This window comes from Cebus imitator, unplaced genomic scaffold (assembly GCF_001604975.1).
Source record: "Cebus imitator isolate Cc_AM_T3 unplaced genomic scaffold, Cebus_imitator-1.0 Scaffold254, whole genome shotgun sequence".
NCBI lineage: Eukaryota > Metazoa > Chordata > Mammalia > Primates > Cebidae > Cebus > Cebus imitator.
Window position 1 is genome coordinate 968,622 of NW_016107569.1, and position 20,309 is coordinate 988,930.

General features: G+C 61.0%; 1 protein-coding gene across 1 annotated transcript in view; it reads left to right on the forward strand.

Moving 5' to 3' along the window:
- The first annotated feature begins 1,954 nt into the window (after nucleotides 1-1,954).
- Nucleotides 1,955-20,309, forward strand: part of FIBCD1 (fibrinogen C domain containing 1) — a 40,959-nt gene continuing 22,604 nt past the window's right edge. Inside the window, exons 1-5 of the mRNA XM_017499068.2 lie at nucleotides 1,955-2,047; nucleotides 2,412-2,524; nucleotides 11,693-12,172; nucleotides 17,148-17,307; nucleotides 17,642-17,778. Of these exons, the coding sequence (XP_017354557.1) occupies nucleotides 2,453-2,524; nucleotides 11,693-12,172; nucleotides 17,148-17,307; nucleotides 17,642-17,778 (849 nt within the window). The 5' untranslated portion in view covers nucleotides 1,955-2,047; nucleotides 2,412-2,452. The remainder of the gene's footprint in view (nucleotides 2,048-2,411; nucleotides 2,525-11,692; nucleotides 12,173-17,147; nucleotides 17,308-17,641; nucleotides 17,779-20,309) is intronic.

Below are 20,309 nucleotides of genomic sequence, written 5' to 3' on the forward strand. Positions count from 1 at the left end.
TGCCTTCATGAGCCTTGGGGGCGGGCTCACACCCCTCCATCCCAGGATGCTTCCCTGACTGCCCGGAGTACTCCCCCAAGACCTTCTCCATTGTCCCTTATCACCCCTCCCTCAGATTCTCCGTTCAGCTCCCCCCACCCCCAGAGTGATCTTTTATCTGTGCACACACGCGTCTGGAGTTTACATCCTCTCCCCAAACTGTGGAGTCAGAGCCTTACAGTTCTGCCACCTGCCTGCTTTGTGCCTGTAACTGCACAGGGGCCTGCAAACCGCACCACTCCCCACCAATAGGCAAGTCCTTGCTTACCAGTAAACTGAGGCTTGGGGAGGACGTGGAATCTGCCCAAGGTCACAGCAGGAACATCTGAGCCTTGCCCTGCTCAGGTGCTGTGACACTGTGGCAGAGTCCTTCTGAAGCGTGTGCGGTTAACCCTTTGGCTTACATGGGGAAACTGAGGCTCAGAGAGTTATGTTGCTTGCCCTCGGCCACACAGCCAGGGCCCTGTGCCCTCCACCACATCCTTCCTCCTAAGCCTGAGGGCTCTCTAGGTCACGTGCTGACCCCCTTAATTCATAGGAAAGGCCCAGGGACGAGAAAGAGCCAGAGGCCAGAACTGGAACCTGGGTCTCCTGACTCCCAGTCATTGCCGCAGATCCTCTCCAACTCCCAGGCCGCCTCTGTCCGGGAAGCCGGAATCGGGCCGCAGGTGAGCCCAGCGGCCGTCCTGGAAGGAAGAGGCGGCTGGGGCAAACAGGTGGTTTGTGAACCCAGAGCCTGGCGGGTGGCAGTCTCCTCGAATGGCACGGGGCCACAGGGGTCCCCGCTCTGGTGCCCAGGGAATGCCCCGGCCCAGGCTGGACGCGGCCCCCACCCCCAGCCAGCCTGCCCGGCCGGTGCGGGACGCGGAGAGGGATCGGGAGAGGGACGAAGACGGGGCGACAGACTGGCAGCCAGTGGGGGAGAGACGGAGACGGTGCCAGGGAACAGCGCGGCGGCCAAGGCGCCCCGGGAGCCGGAAAACAGCTTTGGGGAGAAGCGGGGGCGGGGAACGGGGGTGTCTATCTGAAGCTGGGGGAGCAAAAGATGGGGCCGCAGCAAGGGGCGGGGGAGGGGCGGCCGGCGGGCCCAGCGGGGCGGCGGGAGGGAAGCGCGGCGTCGGGCAGTGTGGGCGCCTCCTGGTCGGAAGCCACAATAGCAGCTCGTTCGCCGCGCAGATTAAGGACTTTGTCAATTACCTCGGAAGGCCGCTCCGGGCGGATTAAATGCTTTCAAAAGTGCTGCTGGTGGGAAGGGGCAACTAAGAAGCCCCCTCCCGGCACAAATCCCCTCCCGGCGTTGGAGGAGGCGGGGGCTGGGACCGCGCGGGGCGCGCCGGAGAGGGCCGGCAGTCGGCCGGGAGCGCGGGTAGAGCGCGGAGCGGCTGGTACTCGCGACCACAGCGCCGGCGGCTGCGGCAGCGGCGGGAACCCCCATTCCGCCCGCGGGCCGCCCGGGCAGAGGGGCGTCGGGCGGGCTCTCGGACCGCGGGCGCTAGGGCACTGGTCTGCGGACGCGAGCCGGGGCGACCCCAGGACTAGGCTCGCGCGTCGGGGTCCGGAGTGGGGAGGTCCGCGGGGGCTGACGCCCCCACAGCTGGGCGCGCTTGCCCCGGGACCTAGACCGAGACCTCGGGGGGCCCGCAGGGAGCGCACCCCTCCGACCCCGCCCCGGGCCCAGCCTGAGTCTCGGGCCAACCCTGCGCCCTGAAACGCGAGGAGCGCCGCGCCACTACCCGGAGACTCCCGACTGCCCAGCGGGTGCGCCTTCGGGGCCCGCCCCGCGCCGCGCCCCCCGCGCAAGGTGAGTTGTGCGAGTCCCGCCCGGGAGGAAGTTTGTGCAGAGGCGCTGTCGGAGCGGGGGGTGGTTCTCGGGCCCCGCTAGTGCGGGCGGGAGCCGGGCAGCCAGCGGCTGTTTGTTGCCCGCCGGCCGGACCCGCAGTCTGGAGGCCACTTCGGCCTCCTTTCTCTTGGCCTTTTCGGAGGCGGAGTTCACTATCCAAGTCCGCGGGTGTGTTGTGCGCGCGGGTGTGTGTGTGTCGGGGGAGGCCGAAGGGAGCCATAAAAAGCGAAGAGTCCGAGACAAGACGCGGAGATTGAGAAGGAGGGAGGAGGGACGAGGGAGGAGAAAGGAGCGCGCCCGGGAGGCGCGGGAGCCGGGAGCGGGGACGGCGCGCAGCGCGAGCGGCTGGCGTTGGGCTGGCGGCTCCCGCGCTCCCGCTCCCGCTCCCACCCGCACACAGCGGCGCGCTCACCCGCACACGCCCGCCAGCTCCCGGGCCGCCCCGGCGCGGGGCACAGAGGCGGAGACCCGGCGGGCAGAGCGCGCCCCGCGCTCGCGCCCGCGCCCACCCCACCGCCTTTGCGCTCCGCAGCGGCGCGCCTTGCCCGGCGCCCCCGCCAGTCCTGCCGGAAGATGGTCAACGACCGGTGGAAGACCATGGGCGGCGCTGCCCAACTTGAGGACCGGCCGCGCGACAAGCCGCAGGTACGCGCGGGCGCGAGGACACGGGGCCCCGGAGGCTGGCCAGGCGGCGGCCGCTCGGGCTGGCTGGGCGGGCACCCAGTGCGGGGGCTGGAGTTTGGGGCGCACCCCGTCGAGGCTCCGGAGGCCCGGGCCGGGATGGAGACCCTCCTCTCCTCCTCCCCTAACCGAGGCTTGAACTCGGGGATCGATGGGGGCGGCACCCCTGCGGGAGCCACACGCGTTGCGGGCGAGGTCTCCCCGGTCCCTGTGCCCCCAGCGGCCCCCTGGTGCACGCGGGTGCAGAGGGAGTCGGGGACTTACAGTTCGCTGTGTGACCGCAAACAAATCAGCCCCCTTGCTGAGTCTCCGTTTCCTCACGTCTACAATGGGCATCTTAACCGCCCACAAAATCTCCACTCTGGGCGATACCCTATGCTAGGCACCTGGTCCTGAACCTGACCCCCTGAATCTCCTCTGCATCCTTCCGGCTTTAGCCATGGCCCTGCATACAGTAGGGGATCAATAAAGATTCATCTCTTGTAGGAACCCTGGGTATTGTGATTTTCTGACTTTTAAGACAAGGAAAGCAGGGCTCGGAGACCGTTGGCTCCTGCCTGAGGCCACGCAGCTCTGCTGGGATTTGAACCCTGGTCTGTATGCTCCAGGGCTGGTTCATTCTCCCTTCCTGCTGCCTCTTCAGGGGCAGTGGAGGTGGGGCTTGGAGGGTGCCCAGGGCTGTGCGGTGGAAGCAGGTGAGGGCAGAGCACCCGGCCTGGCCAGCAAGGGGGCTGGAGTCCGGAAGCCGAGGCGGAGGGGCTGCCCCAGGGCTGCCCGAGGCTGGGCTGCCAAGGGACTGGGGCAGGCTGGCGAAATGAGGAGGCTGCTTGCTCTCGAAGGAGAGGAAAGAATAGGGCTGCCCATTTTAAATTTTAAATTTCTCCCAGACAGATGTCATTGGGGAAGGAACAGTTCATCCTTGCAGCTGCAGGAGGGGAGGGGGCGGCACGGGCAGGCCAGGGTGGTCCCTTCCTCCCAGGAGCCACAACCTGCTCATTCTTCCTGGCGTCACACAGCCGTGGCCCAGGGGTCCAGCCCTCTATGGTTTGCAAAGCCCCTTTGCATTCATCTGCACTAGCTCCCTTCTCCAAGCAGGCTGGGGGCTGGCACGTCCTCTCTGATCACAGACCAGGGATCAGAGAGGTTGGGAGCATGCCCACGTCACACAGCACATTGACAAGAGAGTGGGGATTCAAACACCAGTCCAAGCACACACCTGTCCCTCTGCTTCTCAGGGATGGGCTGGCCCCTCTTTTAGGTCAGGTCTGCAACTGAGCCACCTCCAGATAATGAGTCCCCTCCTGCTGAGATCTGACTTCTCCCGCTTAGCAAGAACTGTCTTAACTTCTAGACCTGTCCTCCTCCAAGGCCATCCCTAGCTCAGCCCACTGTGCCTTCCCATTGGTCCCTTACAGGTAGCGACTGGTTGTCATTTGCCAGCCCTGAGCCCACACCGCACCACCCCGCCCCAGTTCCAGATCTTTTCTGTGTCATCTTGTTTGCTTCCCTAGGCTTCCCAACACACATGGGGGGGGAGGGGAGGCGGCGCACGCACGCATACACACACCCCTTCAGTCAGGGACACCCTGCTTAAAACCCAGCTCAAATGCTGCCACCTCCTCCAGGAAGCCTTCCCTGATGCCCTGTGGCTGTGTCTCTAAGTTCTCGCAGTGTTTAGCCTGTGCCACTCAGCCACCTTGTCCTGGGCCCCTCTTGTATCAGGAGATCCCTTTGGACACAGCCTCCTCTGGAGCCCATCTCTGGGTCTCTCCCTGGGCCCAGGCTCCATTCCTTCCAGGCAGCTCAGGTGAGGCACTGAGGATGTTTGCTGAATCCAACTGAGGCTTCCGCCAGGAAGTGCCTCAGGAGACGGCCAGCAGGCACTGGTCTGTCTCAAGGGGTGTTGCCTTCCGGGGGATGTGTTTGAAATGTGGCTTCAAGGCCTCTGGGCCAGGCCCCGCCTCCCTCTGCTGCTCCGGGGGAGGGGGGGAGGTGTGGGGGGGGGCACAGCTTTCAGCCCACAGCCCAGCTGTCTGCCCCTTGGCAGAGGAGGCAGCTCAAGGGCTGTGGCTCCAGGGCCCTGGGCCAATAGCAAGCGCCTGCCTCCCCTCCCTGCCCCTTTGGTGACCCAGCATCTAGACAGCCTGTTCCCAGTGCCAGCTCTGGGCTTGTTTGAAGCTTCAGACAAGAGGCAAGGCCTTTCCTGTGCCCGCTGTCAGAAGATAGAGTGCTGCCTGCCCTGGTTCCCTTGGGCCTGCCCTCCCCTGGGCCAGCCTTCCCTCCTCCCTTGCAGCCAGGTTCGCCTCACTCGCTGGCACGCTGTGTGGCTCTGGGGAAGTTACTCCTCCCCTCTGGGCCTGGGCTTCACCATCTGTAAAGTGGGAACAGCAAGCTCCCCTTCCTCCTCATTTCACAAGGGCTGTGTTGGGAGCCACGTGAAATACTGCTGTGTTTTGCAAACCGTGAAGCAGTGTGTACCCGTGAGGAAGGTGTCTCACAGCAGCCCGCCCCCCCAACAGGCTGGCTGTGTCCTGGTCTCCCCTGTCTGAGCTTCGGGCTCCTTCCTATCAGAGGGGCCTGGCTGAGGCTTTTCAGCAGGGCGTTCCTCTGGAAGCTAACGCGGACGCCACACTCCAAGCACCAGCTGGTCACAGGCCACAGCTCTCGTTTCTTTTTTTCTTTTTTTTTTTTTGAGACAGAGTCTCCCTCTGTCATCCAAGCTGGAGTGCAGCGGCGCGATCTTGGCTGACTGCAACCTCCGCCTCCCGGGTTCAAGCGATTCTCCTGCCTCAGCCTCCCGAGTAGCTGGGACGACTGGCGCCCGCCACCACGCCTGGCTAGTCTTTCTGTATTTTAGTAGAGATGGGGTTTCACTGTGTTGGCCAGGATGGTCTCGATCTCCTGACCTTCTGATCCACCATCTCAGCCTCCCAAAGTGCTGGGATTACAGGCATGAGCCACTGTGCCCGGCTGACACCTCTTGTTTCTTGGTCACAGCCACCCTGGGAGCTTGGTGGCAGGGATGATGAACCCATTTGACAGATGAGGAGGCTGAGACTAAGAACTGGAGCTGGGACTTGAACCTGGGTCCTCTTGGGCAGCAGACAAGGGCCTTGGAGGAGGATGGAGGGACTTGGTTCAGCCCACTCAGCCCGAGTTAGGGCTCCCGTGTCCAGGCTGTGTGGTTCTCAGGGCATCCAAAGCACCCGCTGTGAGTGGGTAAAGCCCAGGTCCAGAGGTCCTGAAGGACCTTTGTCCAAGTGCAGCCATTTCTGGGAACCGCCTTGGGCCCCGTCTGTCCCAGCCCTATCCAGCCTCAGTGCCTCGTTGCCAGGTGACCTTGGACAAGTTGTCAGCTTGGACTTTGTTAAAACGCCCTCCCTCTCCCTGCAGAAGGAAGAGGCCTTCGCACCTTGGGGCAGGGGGAAAACGATATTTGCCAGGAGTTGAGTTTGTCAGATGCAAGGATCTAGAAATAGACATGATTCTTCTGATCTTGGAGCATGGGGCAGGAAATCACCCTCCAGCCGTCTCTTCTGGTCAGAGGGGCTTGTTTCTGAGCCGTTCCCAAGCCACCCCAAAGGGAGATCAGCTTCCAACCCATCCCAGGCAAGAGCTCTTGATGCTTTCAGCATTTCCCAGAACATTTCAAAAGAAAGGAAGTATCTTTGGGAAGTTCTTCCTGTTGTCTAACCTAAATCCCTGCTGCATTAAACTTAATGACTATTTAGGGAGGCCCTACCTCATGCTGGGAGGTATAGCCTGGTGGATATGGTCTGTGCTTCAGGGAGCTTAGAGTCTCATGGGGGGAACAAGCTCACAGATCAGGTTTGATTACAACCCATCATGGGTGCTAGAAAGATCTGTGCCTTTTTCTTGTTCCCTGGGGTTTGGGTTGAGGTCATTGTGCTAGGCTTGGGGTTTCCCGAGCCCCTGCTTCTGAGCTCACTGCTTAGCCGGGGCGTGGTGTGGCTGAGGGGGTGGCATGGACAGATGTTGGGTGAGGGAGGGAGGCCTGGGGAGGCGCCAGCTTTGCGGGGGCAGCAGGTGGGGTTGGTGCCACGGCCGGGTGAGAAACAGGAGGGCTCAGGCTGGGGTGGAGAGATGCTGGTGTGGGCCTCGATGGGCTTGAGGCCTGGGTGGGCCATCTGGGGAGCCAGAGCTGTATGTCGTGGGGAGAATGGGCAAGATCCTTATAGGAAACAGCTGGAGAACCCCCTCCGTGGTTCCAGGGCAGCTGCTCCCCAGGGAGTGAGAGAGCTGGGGGGCTTGGAGCCTCCAGGACGGGCAGAGGCTGGCAGCTCCATGGGGCCCTCTTGTCCCCTTGGATACCTTCAGCCCCTCCTCCTGTGCCCCTCCCTGTGGCCTGAGACTCCCGGTGGCTCTCAGCAGGGTTCTGCTTAAGGTTCCCGCTCAGATCTCACAGAACAAGCCTGCAGACTCTTCCTAAGTCTTTGTGACCCCCAGAATGGTGGGCAGAACTACCAGCTTTCACCCCCAGGGGGTCCCTGGGACCCTCCCTCTGCCAGGGCCAGGGGCTCAGGGTTCAGCCCTGACTGGGAGCCACGTGACCAGCCGTGTGCCCAGCCAGGAGCAGAGTGGGCTCCTGGGGAGACAGGAGGAATGCCCCCAAGGTGCTGGGCTGAAGCAGGGCCTGGTCCCCCAACCCACAGAGCCCACAAGGCCCCACCCAGGCTCTGTGCAAGCCCCTGCTGGATTCGGAGCGCACAGGACCCTGCCACCTTCAACTTTCCATTCCCCAGTACGGAGCCCAGGATGTGTTTTCGTCATGCTGAACAGCAGAGGGCTGGGTGCTCTCAGGAGATGGGGGTGGGTGGCAGGAGGGCCCTCAGCTGGGTCTGACCTGGCCTGGCCTCCCCTGCAGGGAGACTTTCTTATTCCTGCTTTCATCTGTGGAGTGCGGCCCCAGTCTCCTCGGGGGACTCCTGCCAGCCAGCTCCCTTCGGGGGGAGTCTCTGCCAGTTTAGCAGAGCACCTTGGCGTCAGATCCCTTCCTCCTGAGCCCCCAAGGCTGGGGCCTCAGAGAAGGCAGCCTGGACAGAGCCCGCCTGCGCCCGAGGCACCCTGGGGGCCGCTGCCCTCCTGGCATGAGCCATATCCTCCTTTTGGCCAAGGCTCCCTAGGCAACTCTGGGTGAGCACTGGGGGGTCTCACAAGGAACCAAGCTGGGTCCCTCCAGCTGGAAGCACATGCCAGTGGTTAGTGGCAGAAATGGGCCTTGAACCCGGGACTCCCGGCTCAGGCCCTGGCCTCTCTCGTGCCTACCTGCCCGGGATGCCCTGTCTTGGGAGCTGGGGGCTCTGTGGGCATCCTCACTGTTCCGCAGCCCCCAGAGAGTGCACCCTGCTTGGCCACAACAGGACGGAGGCACCAGCCCCAGGCGCTCAGTTGGGCTCCTCAGTGCCCAGAGCCCTCTTAGTATCTCTGGCAGATTTCTTCACGAGGCACGTAAACGGCAGCCCATAAAAGCTAACAGTGCTTCATCCTTAAGGTGATCTCTGAAGACTCATTCTCCTCTGCTGAGTGACCTGCACCATCTCCAAGCTCCTCTGTCCCCCTGCCTCTAGGGGACCCCCTGCGGCTTCCTGCAGTCCCTCCCCATTCCAGGGCCCTCTGCCTTCCCACCAGGGAGGGTCTTGGGTGGGAGGAGGGTTCCCGATACAGCAGGGGTGCGGGAGACGCAGAGGGGGACGGCCAACCTCTCTGCCACGCTAGTGCCAGCCTCGCCAGCCAGGGGACCTTTATGCTATAGTGTCTCGTGATTCGGCCCGAGCTGCTTGGGGCAAGGTGTCTCCCCACGGACTCCAGGAACGAGTGTGACAGGGACTTAGCTGCTGACACAGAGCTTTGTCTATCAAACCCAGCCGTACTGTAGGCAGCTGAGCAAGCGGCCCTGGCGCATCCACCATCCAGAGTGCCCAGCCCTGGGTCCAGGTGGCGGCTCCAGCGTGCCTCCCCCACGAGGCGTTGGATGAGGGTCTTGTGCTCTGAGCCCCAGTTTTCCAACCTGCATAGTGAATTCAACCAGAGCGCCAACTGCACAGGTTACTTGGAGAATTCAGTGACGGGAACATGGTCCATGCCCAAGGAATGGCAGTGATGGCGCAGTGCCTGCCTGTCTGTAAGCTGCTGACCTGCAGGCGCCTGGGGGCTGGGGATGGCCTGAAGCTTGCCCATTCTGTGCCAGGCTATCAGAGATGGGCACAGGGTCAGAGGCAGCCCTGCTTCGGGGCCCAGGGCCCAGCTGAGGGCTTCAGCCTCTGCCCTGCCAAGCCAGGTAGGTCCCAGGAATGCCCCGTCACCCCCTTCCCCATGCCAGCTCCTTCCTCTGTCCATCCGCCCGTCTATCCAGCAGCGGCCGTCGGGTCCGCTGTGTGCCAGGCAGTGAGCAGGTCCCTATCTGTGGAGGGGCTCACAGTCCAGGGCAAGTTTCCTGGACTTGGGATTCACTAGTCCCTGAATCCCCAGAGACTGTGCCCACAGCTTTCTCAAGACTCCCCAAAAGGATCCGACAGTCAAGAATCAGTCTATGGAGCGGGCATGGTGGATCGTGCCTGAAATCTTAGCACTTTTGGAGGCTGAGGTGTGAGGATTGCTTGAGCCCAGTAGTTTGAGGCCAGCCTGGGCAAAGTAAGGAGACCCTATTGCTGCAAAAAAAATATCCCCAGCAAGGCCTGGTGGTGTGTGCCTGTAGTCACAGCTACTCAGCAGGCTGAGACGGGAGGGTTGCTTGTGCCAAGGAGTTTGAGGCTGCGGTGAGCTAGGGTTGTGCCACTGCATTCCAGCCTGGGCGACAGAGTGAGTCCCTGTCTCTCAAAAAAAAAAAAAAAAGAACCCCAGTAATCCCAGTCCATAGAACAGGAACTTCCCCTGAGCAGGAGCTGGGGCTGACTGGTCCCCAATACCTACGCAGGGACTGGCCCAGAGCCTGGATCGTGCGGAGATCTAGTGCATGTGGAATAGATAATTAAACGAATGAGTAAATGAAGTCAAAGGCCGCGACAATCTGTCTAATCTTGATAAGCACCCTCTTGAGGGGAGCACAGAGGAGCAGCCCCTCCAAGCTGGGAGGAGGGGAGTGGAAACAGTCAGGGAAGGCTTCCTGGAGGAGGTGACAGCCGAGCCCTGAAAGAAGAGAATAAATTAGGCCGGTGGAGGAGGAGGAGGGGAAGCGGATGCTCCTGGCTGGCCAAGGGAGCAGTTTGTGCAGAGCTGGTGGAGGGGAGCTGTGCGTTCGGGTCTGGCTGGAGTAAATTGTCTTGAAACGTGGAGCCGGGAATGGACGTGGCTCCCAAGGGGACCGGGCAGGCGTGGAGTGCTGAGTCCTGGCAGGCGCATGACAACAGGGACAGGCCAAGGAACTCTCCTCCGCATCCTGACAACAAAACAGCTCTCTTTCCCCGGGGCCTCCATGTCCAGGCGCGTCCCCTCCACCCCACCCTCTTCAGGTGCCAAGCAGGTCCTAGGCAGTTCCTCGTAGAATTTGAATTTACAAAAAAGACTCTTTCCTCTGCCGCATTTTCTCCGTAGGAGGACACAGGGATGTAAGAGGCATCTACCTCTGTTTAATGTATCACTAAGAAAGCAAGCAAGCTGTCAATTACAATTGTAAGATGTCCCCCCTGTTGGAGATTCCAAAACGTGGAAAAAAGAGAAGGCACGTCCCAGCATTGACGACACACCGAAATAACACTTTGGGTGGAAAAAAAATTTCCTCCAGATGCTGTGTGCACATTGATCATGGGATAATAAAAGCCACTAATATTTATTGCACGAGTACAGCGTGCCAGGCACGGCTCCAAGCGCTTTAATATATGAAGTCTTCAGAAAGATGAAAAGGTGGCGAAAATGTGTCTGAGAGTTGAGGAAATTCAATTGTAGGTGGGGCCTGGCCCGGGGAGGAAGTCAGGAGGTTCGGGGCCCAATCCCAGTTCTGCTTTTATCTGCTGTGTGACTCTGGGCCAGCCCCTTGCCCTCTCTGGGCCTCAGTTTCGCCATGTATGTAGTGCCCAGGGGCTACCAGCGAGTCTGCCCAGTGAATCTGAGCCCCTGAAAGCGTGTGCGGCTACACTATGGCACCTGCTTTCACTGCAAGCTGGTCCTCGGCCCTGGCTTCCAGCCAACAAAGGTCTTTATTGCGCCTGGCCTTTGGTGCCAGTTTTGAGACGCGGCTTGTTCTGGAGTGACAGCCGCCTCTGGCCTCGGCCCCCTCCTCCTTGGAGCGCAGCAGGCCTCTTATCCAGGGTTGCCTTCGGGCTACCTGGCCCAGCGAGTTGGCGTTTGCCCTGCCAGGGGCCTGCTCTGTGAACAGGTGGAGGAAGGAGAGAGGACGGGGCGGGGTGTGAGGAGGAGGTGCCTGGGAGCCCCCGGGAGCCCCCGTGTGCCCTGGGCCCTGGAGAACAGTGGGACAGAACACGGGATGCGGCTGCTGCAGTTGGAAGGGACCTCCCATGACAGGTGCCACCACCCAGGGCACTTGTTCCCAGGGACAGCGGGAGACCATCTCTAGCGTCGCTGCTGAGGCATCACAGCTCTCTCTGACCCACATATAGAGAGGTGGGTGTCTCTGTATTGCCCCATTTTACGGGCAAGGAAACCGAGGCTTATAGAGGTGAGGCCCCTCGCCCAAGGCCACACTGTGGGAAATGCAGCTTGGAGACCTGAGCCCTGGCTCCTCTAGCTGCAGAGGTGGGGTCTCCATCTCCAGCCCTTACTGGGTGGGGAGGGCTCCACGGGAGTCACACGGCCACACACATGGGCATGAGGGCGGGCCAGGGGCAGCGGAGGGAAGCCTCACCATTTTCCTTGTGTGTTCATGTCTTCCTGCCTCAGTTTCTCTTTCCCATCCTCTCTGTCTCCATCTCCCCACTGGGGCTCTGCCTCTCCACTTTCTCCCTGCGGCACCTGCTGTGTCTCTCCCGCTGGATCTGTGCGTGTCCCTGTCTCTCTGTCTCCCCTTGGACTGTCCCTCGCTGCCTGTCTCATCTGTCTCTCTGTGACGCCCTTGCCCAGCCCCCAAGGAGGTCCTCCGAGCCCGGGTATGCCGCTAACGCTGCCCCTTCTCTCCCCCGTCCCTCTCTCTCTGTCTGTGCGTCCCGGGCGGGCCTGCAGCGTCCGAGCTGTGGCTACGTACTGTGCACCGTGCTGCTGGCCCTGGCTGTGCTGCTGGCCGTGGCCGTGACTGGGGCCGTGCTCTTCCTGAACCACACCCACGCGCCGGGCACGGCGCCCCCGCCTGTCGTCAGCACCGGGGCTGCGAGCGCCAACAGCGCCCTGGTCACCGTGGAGAGGGCCGACAGCTCGCGCCTCAGCATCCTCATCGACCCGCGCTGCCCGGACCTCACCGACGGCTTCGCCCGCCTGGAGAGCGCGCAGGCCTCAGTGCTGCAGGCGCTGACCGAGCACCAGGCCCAGCCGAGGCTGGTGGGCGACCAGGAGCAGGAGCTGCTGGACACGCTGGCCGACCAGCTGCCCCATCTGCTGGCCCGAGCCGCGGAGCTGCAGACAGAGTGCATGGGGCTGCGGAAGGGGCACGGCACGCTGGGCGAGGGTCTCAGCGCTCTGCAGAGCGAGCAGGGCCGCCTCATCCAGGTAGGGCTGGGGTCTGCGTCTTGGGGTCTTGCTGGAGGCAAGGGGTTGCTGCTGCCACGTGCCAGACGCCTGATGTCCACGGCCTCACTTAATCCCCAAGTGGCCCAGACAAGGGGCTGCTGCTGTTCCCATCTGCAGACAAGCCACGAGGCTTGGAGGGGTGCCGTCACTCATCCCACTGCACAGCCCGTGGGAGCAAGGATTCAAACCCAGCTTCTTTCCCGGTGACCCTGGGTCATTGTAGGGCACCTCACAGCACTTGGCGGTCAGTCAAATCCAGGGCTTGAGGGCTTCCCTAGTGCGCCAAGATGCAGCTGAGGTAGGGCATTGCCCCATCGGGGCAAACGGAGGCTGAGAGAGCAGATGTGACATGCTGAAGGTCATGTGGCTGCTCAGCGCTCCCAGGTCAGAGAGAGCTGCACCCCATCGCTCCACCCCGTCCCAGTTCACGATTATGCAATGCCCACCGCTTCCCACGGACGGACAGACAGTCGGGGCAGCCCAGCTACACCCGTAGCCTGTCCCAAACCCCCTCCACCGTCCCATGCCCTTTTCCTGGCCAAGCCAGGCTCCAGCCAGCCCAGATGGGTCTGGATGAAGCTTTCCGACTCCAGCCCTGAGACCATGCTGGAGGCGCCACCCACAGGCGTTCCTCCTTCACAAGAGGAGGGATTTGGGATCATCTCGTCTGACTCTGCCATTTTCCAGGACAGAAAATGGTGGCTCAGAAAGGGGTGGTGAATTTTCCTGGGAGTGGTGGCCAGGTCAGGCTTGGAATCCAGCTGCCCTGGAGCCCTGCCCAGCCTCTGGCCCTGTGCCACGTCCTCCTGGTAACTCAGATCCCTGGAGGCTGGGAGCCAAGCCCCTGCCCCCACGGGCACCCCAGCCCCCTCCGCCCCACCCCCCAGCAGCCACTAGGAGAACCAGGCATTTGGTTACCCAGCCGCTCATGAGCAATGGGCCCTTTCCCTCCCTCTGAAGGCTGCAGCTGGAGAAATTACAGTCCTCATCGCCCTGTCTGGGTGACTGATGGGAAGGTGGCTCCCCCTCCCGGGGTGGGAGGACATTTCGACCGCCTTCCGGCTGCCCCTCTATCTGCAGTTCCCCAGGCCTCGTCAGCAGGGTGGGGCGGGGGTACCTCCTGACTTTCTGGCTCGCCCCCCATCTCACTCTCCAAATTGCTCAGCCCCTGGTCAGCTCAGGCCCAGCTCACGAAGCACCCCCCTTAGAGCTGGAGTGGGGGGTTTAGAAGGGGGACCCCGGGGCCCTGCCCTCCCAATGGCCTGCACAGAGGTACGGAGTGTTCCCACAAGACTAAGGGCCTTTCTGGGCCCGGGAGTGCGGGCTCACCTGACATATTTACTTCCCCAAAAATGTTTGATCTGACTCATTCCCCACAGACTGGATGATTGAAGAGACAGTGTGTCTTTATGTTTCATTCAGAGGCAGCGAGCCGTGCTCCTAACTCCTCCTTCCAAGCTTCCCGGACCCTCAGCCGATCAGCACAGACGTGGGCTTCTCAAAGCTGTTCCCAAAGGCACCCTGGGTTGCAATGGCCAGAGGAGCTTGTTAAAAGGCAGCTTCCAGCCAGGCTCGGTGGCTCACGCCTGTAATCCCAGCACTGTGGGAGGCTGAGGCGGGTCGATCATGAGGTCAGAAGTTCAAGACCAGCCTGGCCAAGATGGTGAAACCCCGTCTCTCCTAAAAATACAAAAATTAGCCAGGCACAGTGAGCAGGCACCTGTAATCCCAGCTACTCGGGAGGCTGAGGCAGGAGAATTGCCTGAACCCGGGCGGCAGAAGTGGCAGCGAGCCGAGATAGCGCCACTGCACTCCAGCCTGGGCGATAGAGTGAGACTCAGTCTCAAAAAAAAAAAAAGGCAGCTTCCTGGCCAGGCACAGCAATGACTCACACTGTCATCCCAGCACTTTGGGAAGCCGAGACAGGCAGATCACTTGAGGTCAGGAATTCATGACCAGTCTGGCCAACATAGTGAAACCCCATCTCTACTAAAAATATAAAAATTAGCCCGGCAGGCACCTGTAATCCCAGCTATTCAGGAGGCTGAGGCACGAGTATCACTCAAACCCAGGAGGTGGAGGTTGCAGTGAGCTGAGATTGCGCCGCTACACTCCAGCCTGAGCTACAGAGTGAGGCTCTGTCTCAAAAAAGAAAAAGAAGGCAAGTTCCTGGGCCTCATCCCCAACCTCCTGCAGCCCCCCGGTCCGGGGTGGTTCTCACGTGCAGTCCCTGAGGCCTACTGTTGACGGCTGAGCTGAGCCATTCTACCCTGAGGGTTTGAGTCCGCAGAGCTGGGACCCAGTCCAGGCCCCCTCCATGCCAGCTGTGGGATGCTGGGCAGGTGGCATCCCCTCTCCGGGCTGGGTCTTTGTGACATGTGCGTAACTCAGTCTATGCTGAGGGGATATTGGAGCGCCTGGCTGCAGGGCTGGGCTGGCATGTGTTTACGTGGGGGTACTCACCGTCTGCACCATCAGCAGCTCCTTATTCCTAAAGTAGAAATGGTTTGTGAGCTGAAATTTAAAACTGTGGGGAGCCACCATGCCGCTATTGAAAACACCCTTCCCTTTTTTTTTTTTTTGAGACAGAGTTTTGCTTTTTTTACCCAGGCTCGAGTGCAGTGGCACGATCTCTGCTCACCGCAACCTCCGGCTCCTGGGTTCAGGCAATTCTCTTGCCTCAGCCTCCTGAGTAGCTGGGACTACAGGCACCTGCCACCACACCTGGCTAATTTTTTTGTACTTTTAGTAGACAGTTTTTCACCAGGTTGGCCAGGCTGGTCTTGAACTCCTGGCCTCAGGTAATCCACCCGCCTTGGCCTCCCAAAGTGCTAGGATTACAGGCTGAGTCACTGCACCCGGCCTTATTATCCCATTTTATGGAGAGGCAGACTGCGGCTCTGAGTGGCAGGTGCCTGTGCAGACTGGCTCACACAGCCGAGCAGTGCCGGGAACAGCAGCTCCGATGCCAATGCCTCTAAGCGCCGCCCCACCAACCCCCCACATGCGCCTGTGCAGCTCAGCGAGCAGGGACTGACTTCCCCATTAATTCGGGGCATGTTTATATGTACATTTTCAACTTTAATCATCTGCTGGTTTAAACGGAGGTCTTCCCTGCCCGTTAGCAAGAGGGAGGAGGCCGTGCCTGTTTTTTGCGTGCGTTGTGGCTGTGTTGACTCAGATAAACGGGCAGCACCGGTGTGAATTAACCAAGTGATCTTTGCCGCACACACGTCGCAGGGCGGCCCCCACCTGCCGCCTTCCCACAGGGGGTGCTACCTGTGTCCCTCTGTGGAGCGTCCCCGATGGAGCTCAAACGCTCTGCCTGCCCATCTGAGCTCCTCTCCCCCCTGGTCTCAGCCCTCACTGAATCACCTGCTCAGCAGAGGGGAAACTGACAGGGAAACTAAGAGCTTTGCAGGGCCCCTGCCTCTGGACGAGCTGAGAATCATATTTTGTAAACTGCTGGCACTGTATATTTCTATTTTCCTTCCATGAATGGGCTATTATCTGGCAAGTGACAGGTTCGGTGTGTAAAGACCCGGCCTGCTCCACGATCGCTGGCTGGCCGGCTGTAGCCCGCCACTGCGTCATCCTCCACGTGGTCCTGCAGCCCAGGGTGAGGGCAACAGACCCCAGACCCTTGAGGCAGCCAACACAGGTGGAGGTGCTAGGGGACAGCATTGCACTTGGCAAGCTCCAGCCCCAGGCTGTGATGGAGGGAAGGGTGGGAGTGAAGGGTGCAGAACCACGGCTGAGCTCGCAAGCCCAGGCTCCCCTGAATCCCCCCACTCAGAGAACCAGGGCTCATTATCTTGGGTTACAAGGAAACGGAGACATGGAGAGGTTCGGACGCTGTTCCAGAGTCACACAGCTAGTGAGTGGGGGAGGGACTGGAGTCAAAACACAGGCAGTCACCACCAGAGCCTGGTCCAGACCACTGCCCCGTCCCCACCCTGACCCTGCTCTTCTACACAAGACCACGGCCCCAGGCCCCTTTTCTGCCAGCCAGCCGGCCCTGGGGAGGTAGCCTGAGTCCTGGTTCCCACGCCGTCCTTCACTCTCAGAGATCGCTCTTTCAGGGCCTCAGTTTCCCTATTTGTTACAACAGATGACAACCTTAAATCTTCCCTCTTTGCAGCACTATGGGGGTCCCAGTGAGGTCATGGACATCGGAGAGACACAGAAACTCAGAGTGATGTTTGCATGAGGGGTGGGGGTGGGATGGGGGGAGCCTTGTTGATCTGGAAGCCTGGGAGCCTGCACAAAGGCTCCTGCGGCCTCCCCAGCCTCAAGGCACCCTTCTGTCAAGGGCAGATCAGTCACTCCCGCCTCAGCAGCCTTGCTCGGGATCAGAAGAGATGGCAGTGGGAATGCTGGTAGCCTGGAAGGTTCTGTGGGAACCTGGTGTGCTGAGTACCTGCCGGTTACTGACACTGGGTTGGCACTTCCCCCGTGTTGTCACTGGTCCCCATAGCAGTTTGTCCAAGCCAGGGGAGACAAGGCGTGGTGAGGACACTTACCCCCAGTCATATAACTGGCAAGCGGACGCGCTGGGCTGAAGCTGGATTTGCCCAACGTCAAGTGGCGCCTCTCCCTGCATGGCGCGGCCTCCTCCAGTTTACACCCCTGGGCTGAACACGCAGAGATGGCTGAACACAGCCTGGGGCAGCAGGGGTGGCAGGTGCCTGCTGGAGCTTCCTTCCCCTCCCGCCTGCTCCCCGGCCCTCTGAGTCCTCGGGGTCCCAGAGCACAGGCTCCATCATAGCCCGGCTGACCTCTCAGACCACCTTGGACAGAGACCCAGGGGCCAGGGCAGGGTGGGGGCTGCCATTGAACCAGGAGCCCACCTCTGCCTCAGGGGAGGGCCCACTCTGGCCGGTAACATGCTGTGTGCGCCACCCAACCCCCAGCGGAGCCCCTGCCCCCTCGGCTCACCCTGTGTGCTCTGCAGCTTCTCTCTGAGAGCCAGGCCCACATGGCGCACCTGGTGAACTCCGTCAGCGACATCCTGGATGCCCTGCAGAGGGACCGGGGGCTGGGCCGGCCCCGCACCAAGGCCGACCTTCAGAGAGCGCCCGCCCGGGGAGCCCGGCCCCGGGGCTGTGCCACTGGTGAGTGGGGCAGGGGCTGCCGTCCTCTGGGGACTCGGGTCCCAGCCTGGGGATTGGGGAAGCTGGGGTGAGGGTTCCCCAGCCATGAGATTCCTAGGGCTGGACCCTGCATCCATGCAGCCTGTGCAGAAGCCCTCTCAGTCCATTTTTGAGGAAAGCAAGACCCAGAGAGGGTGGCTGACTCACCTAGCCTCAGCAGAGGGTGGCAGAGCCAAGGTCTGACTCCCACACCCAGTGCTGTCTCAACCCCAGGGTGGACAGACAGCGTGGGCGAGGGGGCCGGGCAGGAACGCACTGGGGACTGCAGCCATCCTGACGGCCTTGCCTGCCTCAGGCTCCCGGCCCCGAGACTGTCTGGACGTGCTCCTAAGCGGACAGCAGGACGATGGTGTCTACTCTGTCTTTCCCACCCACTACCCGGCCGGCTTCCAGGTGTATTGCGACATGCGCACGGACGGCGGCGGCTGGACGGTGAGTGCCTGGGGCCGGGTGGGCGGCAGGACAGGCTTGGGGGCTGGGAGGCCAGGTACCTGAACCCCAGCCTTCCCAGCAGCCCCCCACCCAGCCCTCCACTGTGACCTGTGGACTGGCCCTGCCCCCCGGCGCTCTTCTGTCTGGCCTAACCCCACCCCTGCAGAACGGGGGGAACAGGGGACTCCGTGAGCAGACACTGGGGAGCCCCCTCCAGAGCAGACATTAGGCAGGAGCCACCGTGGGCTCCCCGAAGTCCCCAGCCGTGGTCCTTCCGGGGGGCGGTTTCCCAGCAAGCTGGGGTTCAGGCCTAGGAGGACACGTGGCAGCAGGAGCCTCTTGCTAATGTGAGTTGAAGGGCTGATGTTGGTGGGCGCCTGACTTTCTGAACTACCCAGTATACGGTGCGTGAGCCGAAGAGAAAGGGGGGTGTGGCTGCTGGGAGTGAAGGCCCCCCAAGGCTACGGGCTGACAAGAGCTATCTGATTCCTGCGCCTCCTGGTTCCTGCCCGGGTGGGAATCGAGGGAGATGTCCCAACTGCCAGTCACAGGGCAGGCCCAGGACCGCAGCAGGTGCCAGGAGAATGGGGCAGAGGCCCTGGTTTGAAGACCCCAGGGGTCTCAGCCCCAGAGGGGTCTCCAGGAAGCCCCTTCCTGAACTGGGTTGACACGCTTTGTCTGAAAAGGGCCGGATGGGGAGGCTTCGAGCCCTGCGGTCCGCACAGTTCCAGGAAGGACAGAGGGAAGTTGTTGCCACTGAGACTACTGGCATCTCGGTGACAGCAACCTCCCTCTGTCCTTTGCAGGGAAAACAGCCGCAGAGCAGACCAAAAGGCACAGGTGTGGCCTCGTTCCAGGGACACCTGTAGACACCGAAATGTGAATTTTATAATATTTTCACATATTCTTCCTTAAATGTTATTCAGTGGATATTTAAATTTTTTTCTTTTGACTTTTTAAGAACCATCTTCAGGTAGGGCTTAGTGGCTCACGTCTGCAATCCCAGCACTTTGGGAGGCTGAGGCGAGTGGATCACCTGAGGTAGGAGTTTGAGACCAGCCTGGCCAACATGGTGAAACCCCATCTCTACTAAAAATGCAAAAATTAGCCTGGTGTGGTGGCATGCACCTGTAAACCCAACTACTCGGGAGGCTGAGGCAGGAGAATCACTTGAACCTAGGAGGTGGAGGTTGCAGTGAGCCAAGATTGCGCCATTGCCCTCCAGCCTGGGTGACAGAGCAAGACTCCATCTCAAAAAAATAAAAACCATCTTCAAAGTTCAGACCCTTCTCAGCTCCCAAGCTGCGTATAGGCAGTCTGCAGGAGCTGTCCTCTGGGTGGGGCTTGCTGACTTCATCCTAGAGCTGGGGACCCCTGGTGGTGGGAGCTGAGCTCACTGCCCCCTTCTCCCACTGCTGGGCTTCTGACGCCCTCCTGAGGCTCAGGCTTGGGGTTGGGCGTTAGCAGGGCCACCCCTGGCCGCCGAGGGATAGTGTGCACATTTTTAAAATGCATATTTCTTCCTTTGTGCATAATGGGATGCTGGGCTTGGAAGAGAAAGATGTGAGCCCTGCCCACTGGCCAGGTGCTCTTGAGCAGTGAACAGCCTGCACTGCTGTCCGTGGAGGTCATGCCACCCCAAAAGCTGCTCGGCCGGGAGAATTGGCTCTTTAAGGCTTCTCAGCTTATTTCATTTCAGTTGGACAGATATTTTTGAGCACCTACTGTATACTGGGTTCTGGGGAAGCCTCTGTCCTAGTCCTCTTGAGGAGTTTACAGGCCAGGGAGGATTCGGGGTGGAAGAAGTCACTGCAGCAGAGGTGACGGTAAAGCTTCCTGGCGAAGGGGGCATTTCTGATGAGCCATGAAAGCAGGGAGGATTTCTGAGCGCGGGCAGGAGGGAGAAAGCATTCCAGGAGGAGGGGCGGCCTGACAAGGCTCCCACAGCACATTTGGGGAGCGGGGCCCAAGGGATTTGTGGTGCGTGAGGAGATGAGGCTGGAGTGTCCGGCCCCAGGCTGCGGGGTCAAGACAGACACTCGGGAGCTTACTGGGGTGCTGAGAGGAAGACGGGGTGGGGACTGTGCCTCGGGAGAGGTGACTCCACGGTGTGCGTCCTTGGGCAGTGGGAAGAGGGAAGAGGAGGAGGCGTTTCTAGCGTTCGGTCTACAGGTCTGTGACGGAGCCCTAACGCCAGATGCCAGATGTCAGAGAGGCAGGGGGCCGGGAGGTTCGAGCTCTGGCTCTGTCACCCACAGGCCGCCGGGGCGTGGCTCTCAGTCCTGCTGTGCGACCTGGGGCAACTTCCCTCGGTTCTCTGAGTCCCCTTTTCCTTGGCTGTGAAATAGGGACACCTGCCTACATCCTTAGATCTCTTAACTGCAAACACAAGAGTGTGGGGCGCTCAGCCCAGTGGGAATGTGCTGGGGAAAGACTGGGAGGCTGGAGATACCAGGAACAGAGGCCCCGGACCAGGCCAGGGGTGGCCGGGTGAGAAACCCACTGCCCCAGGGCTGCTCCCACTGAGTGCA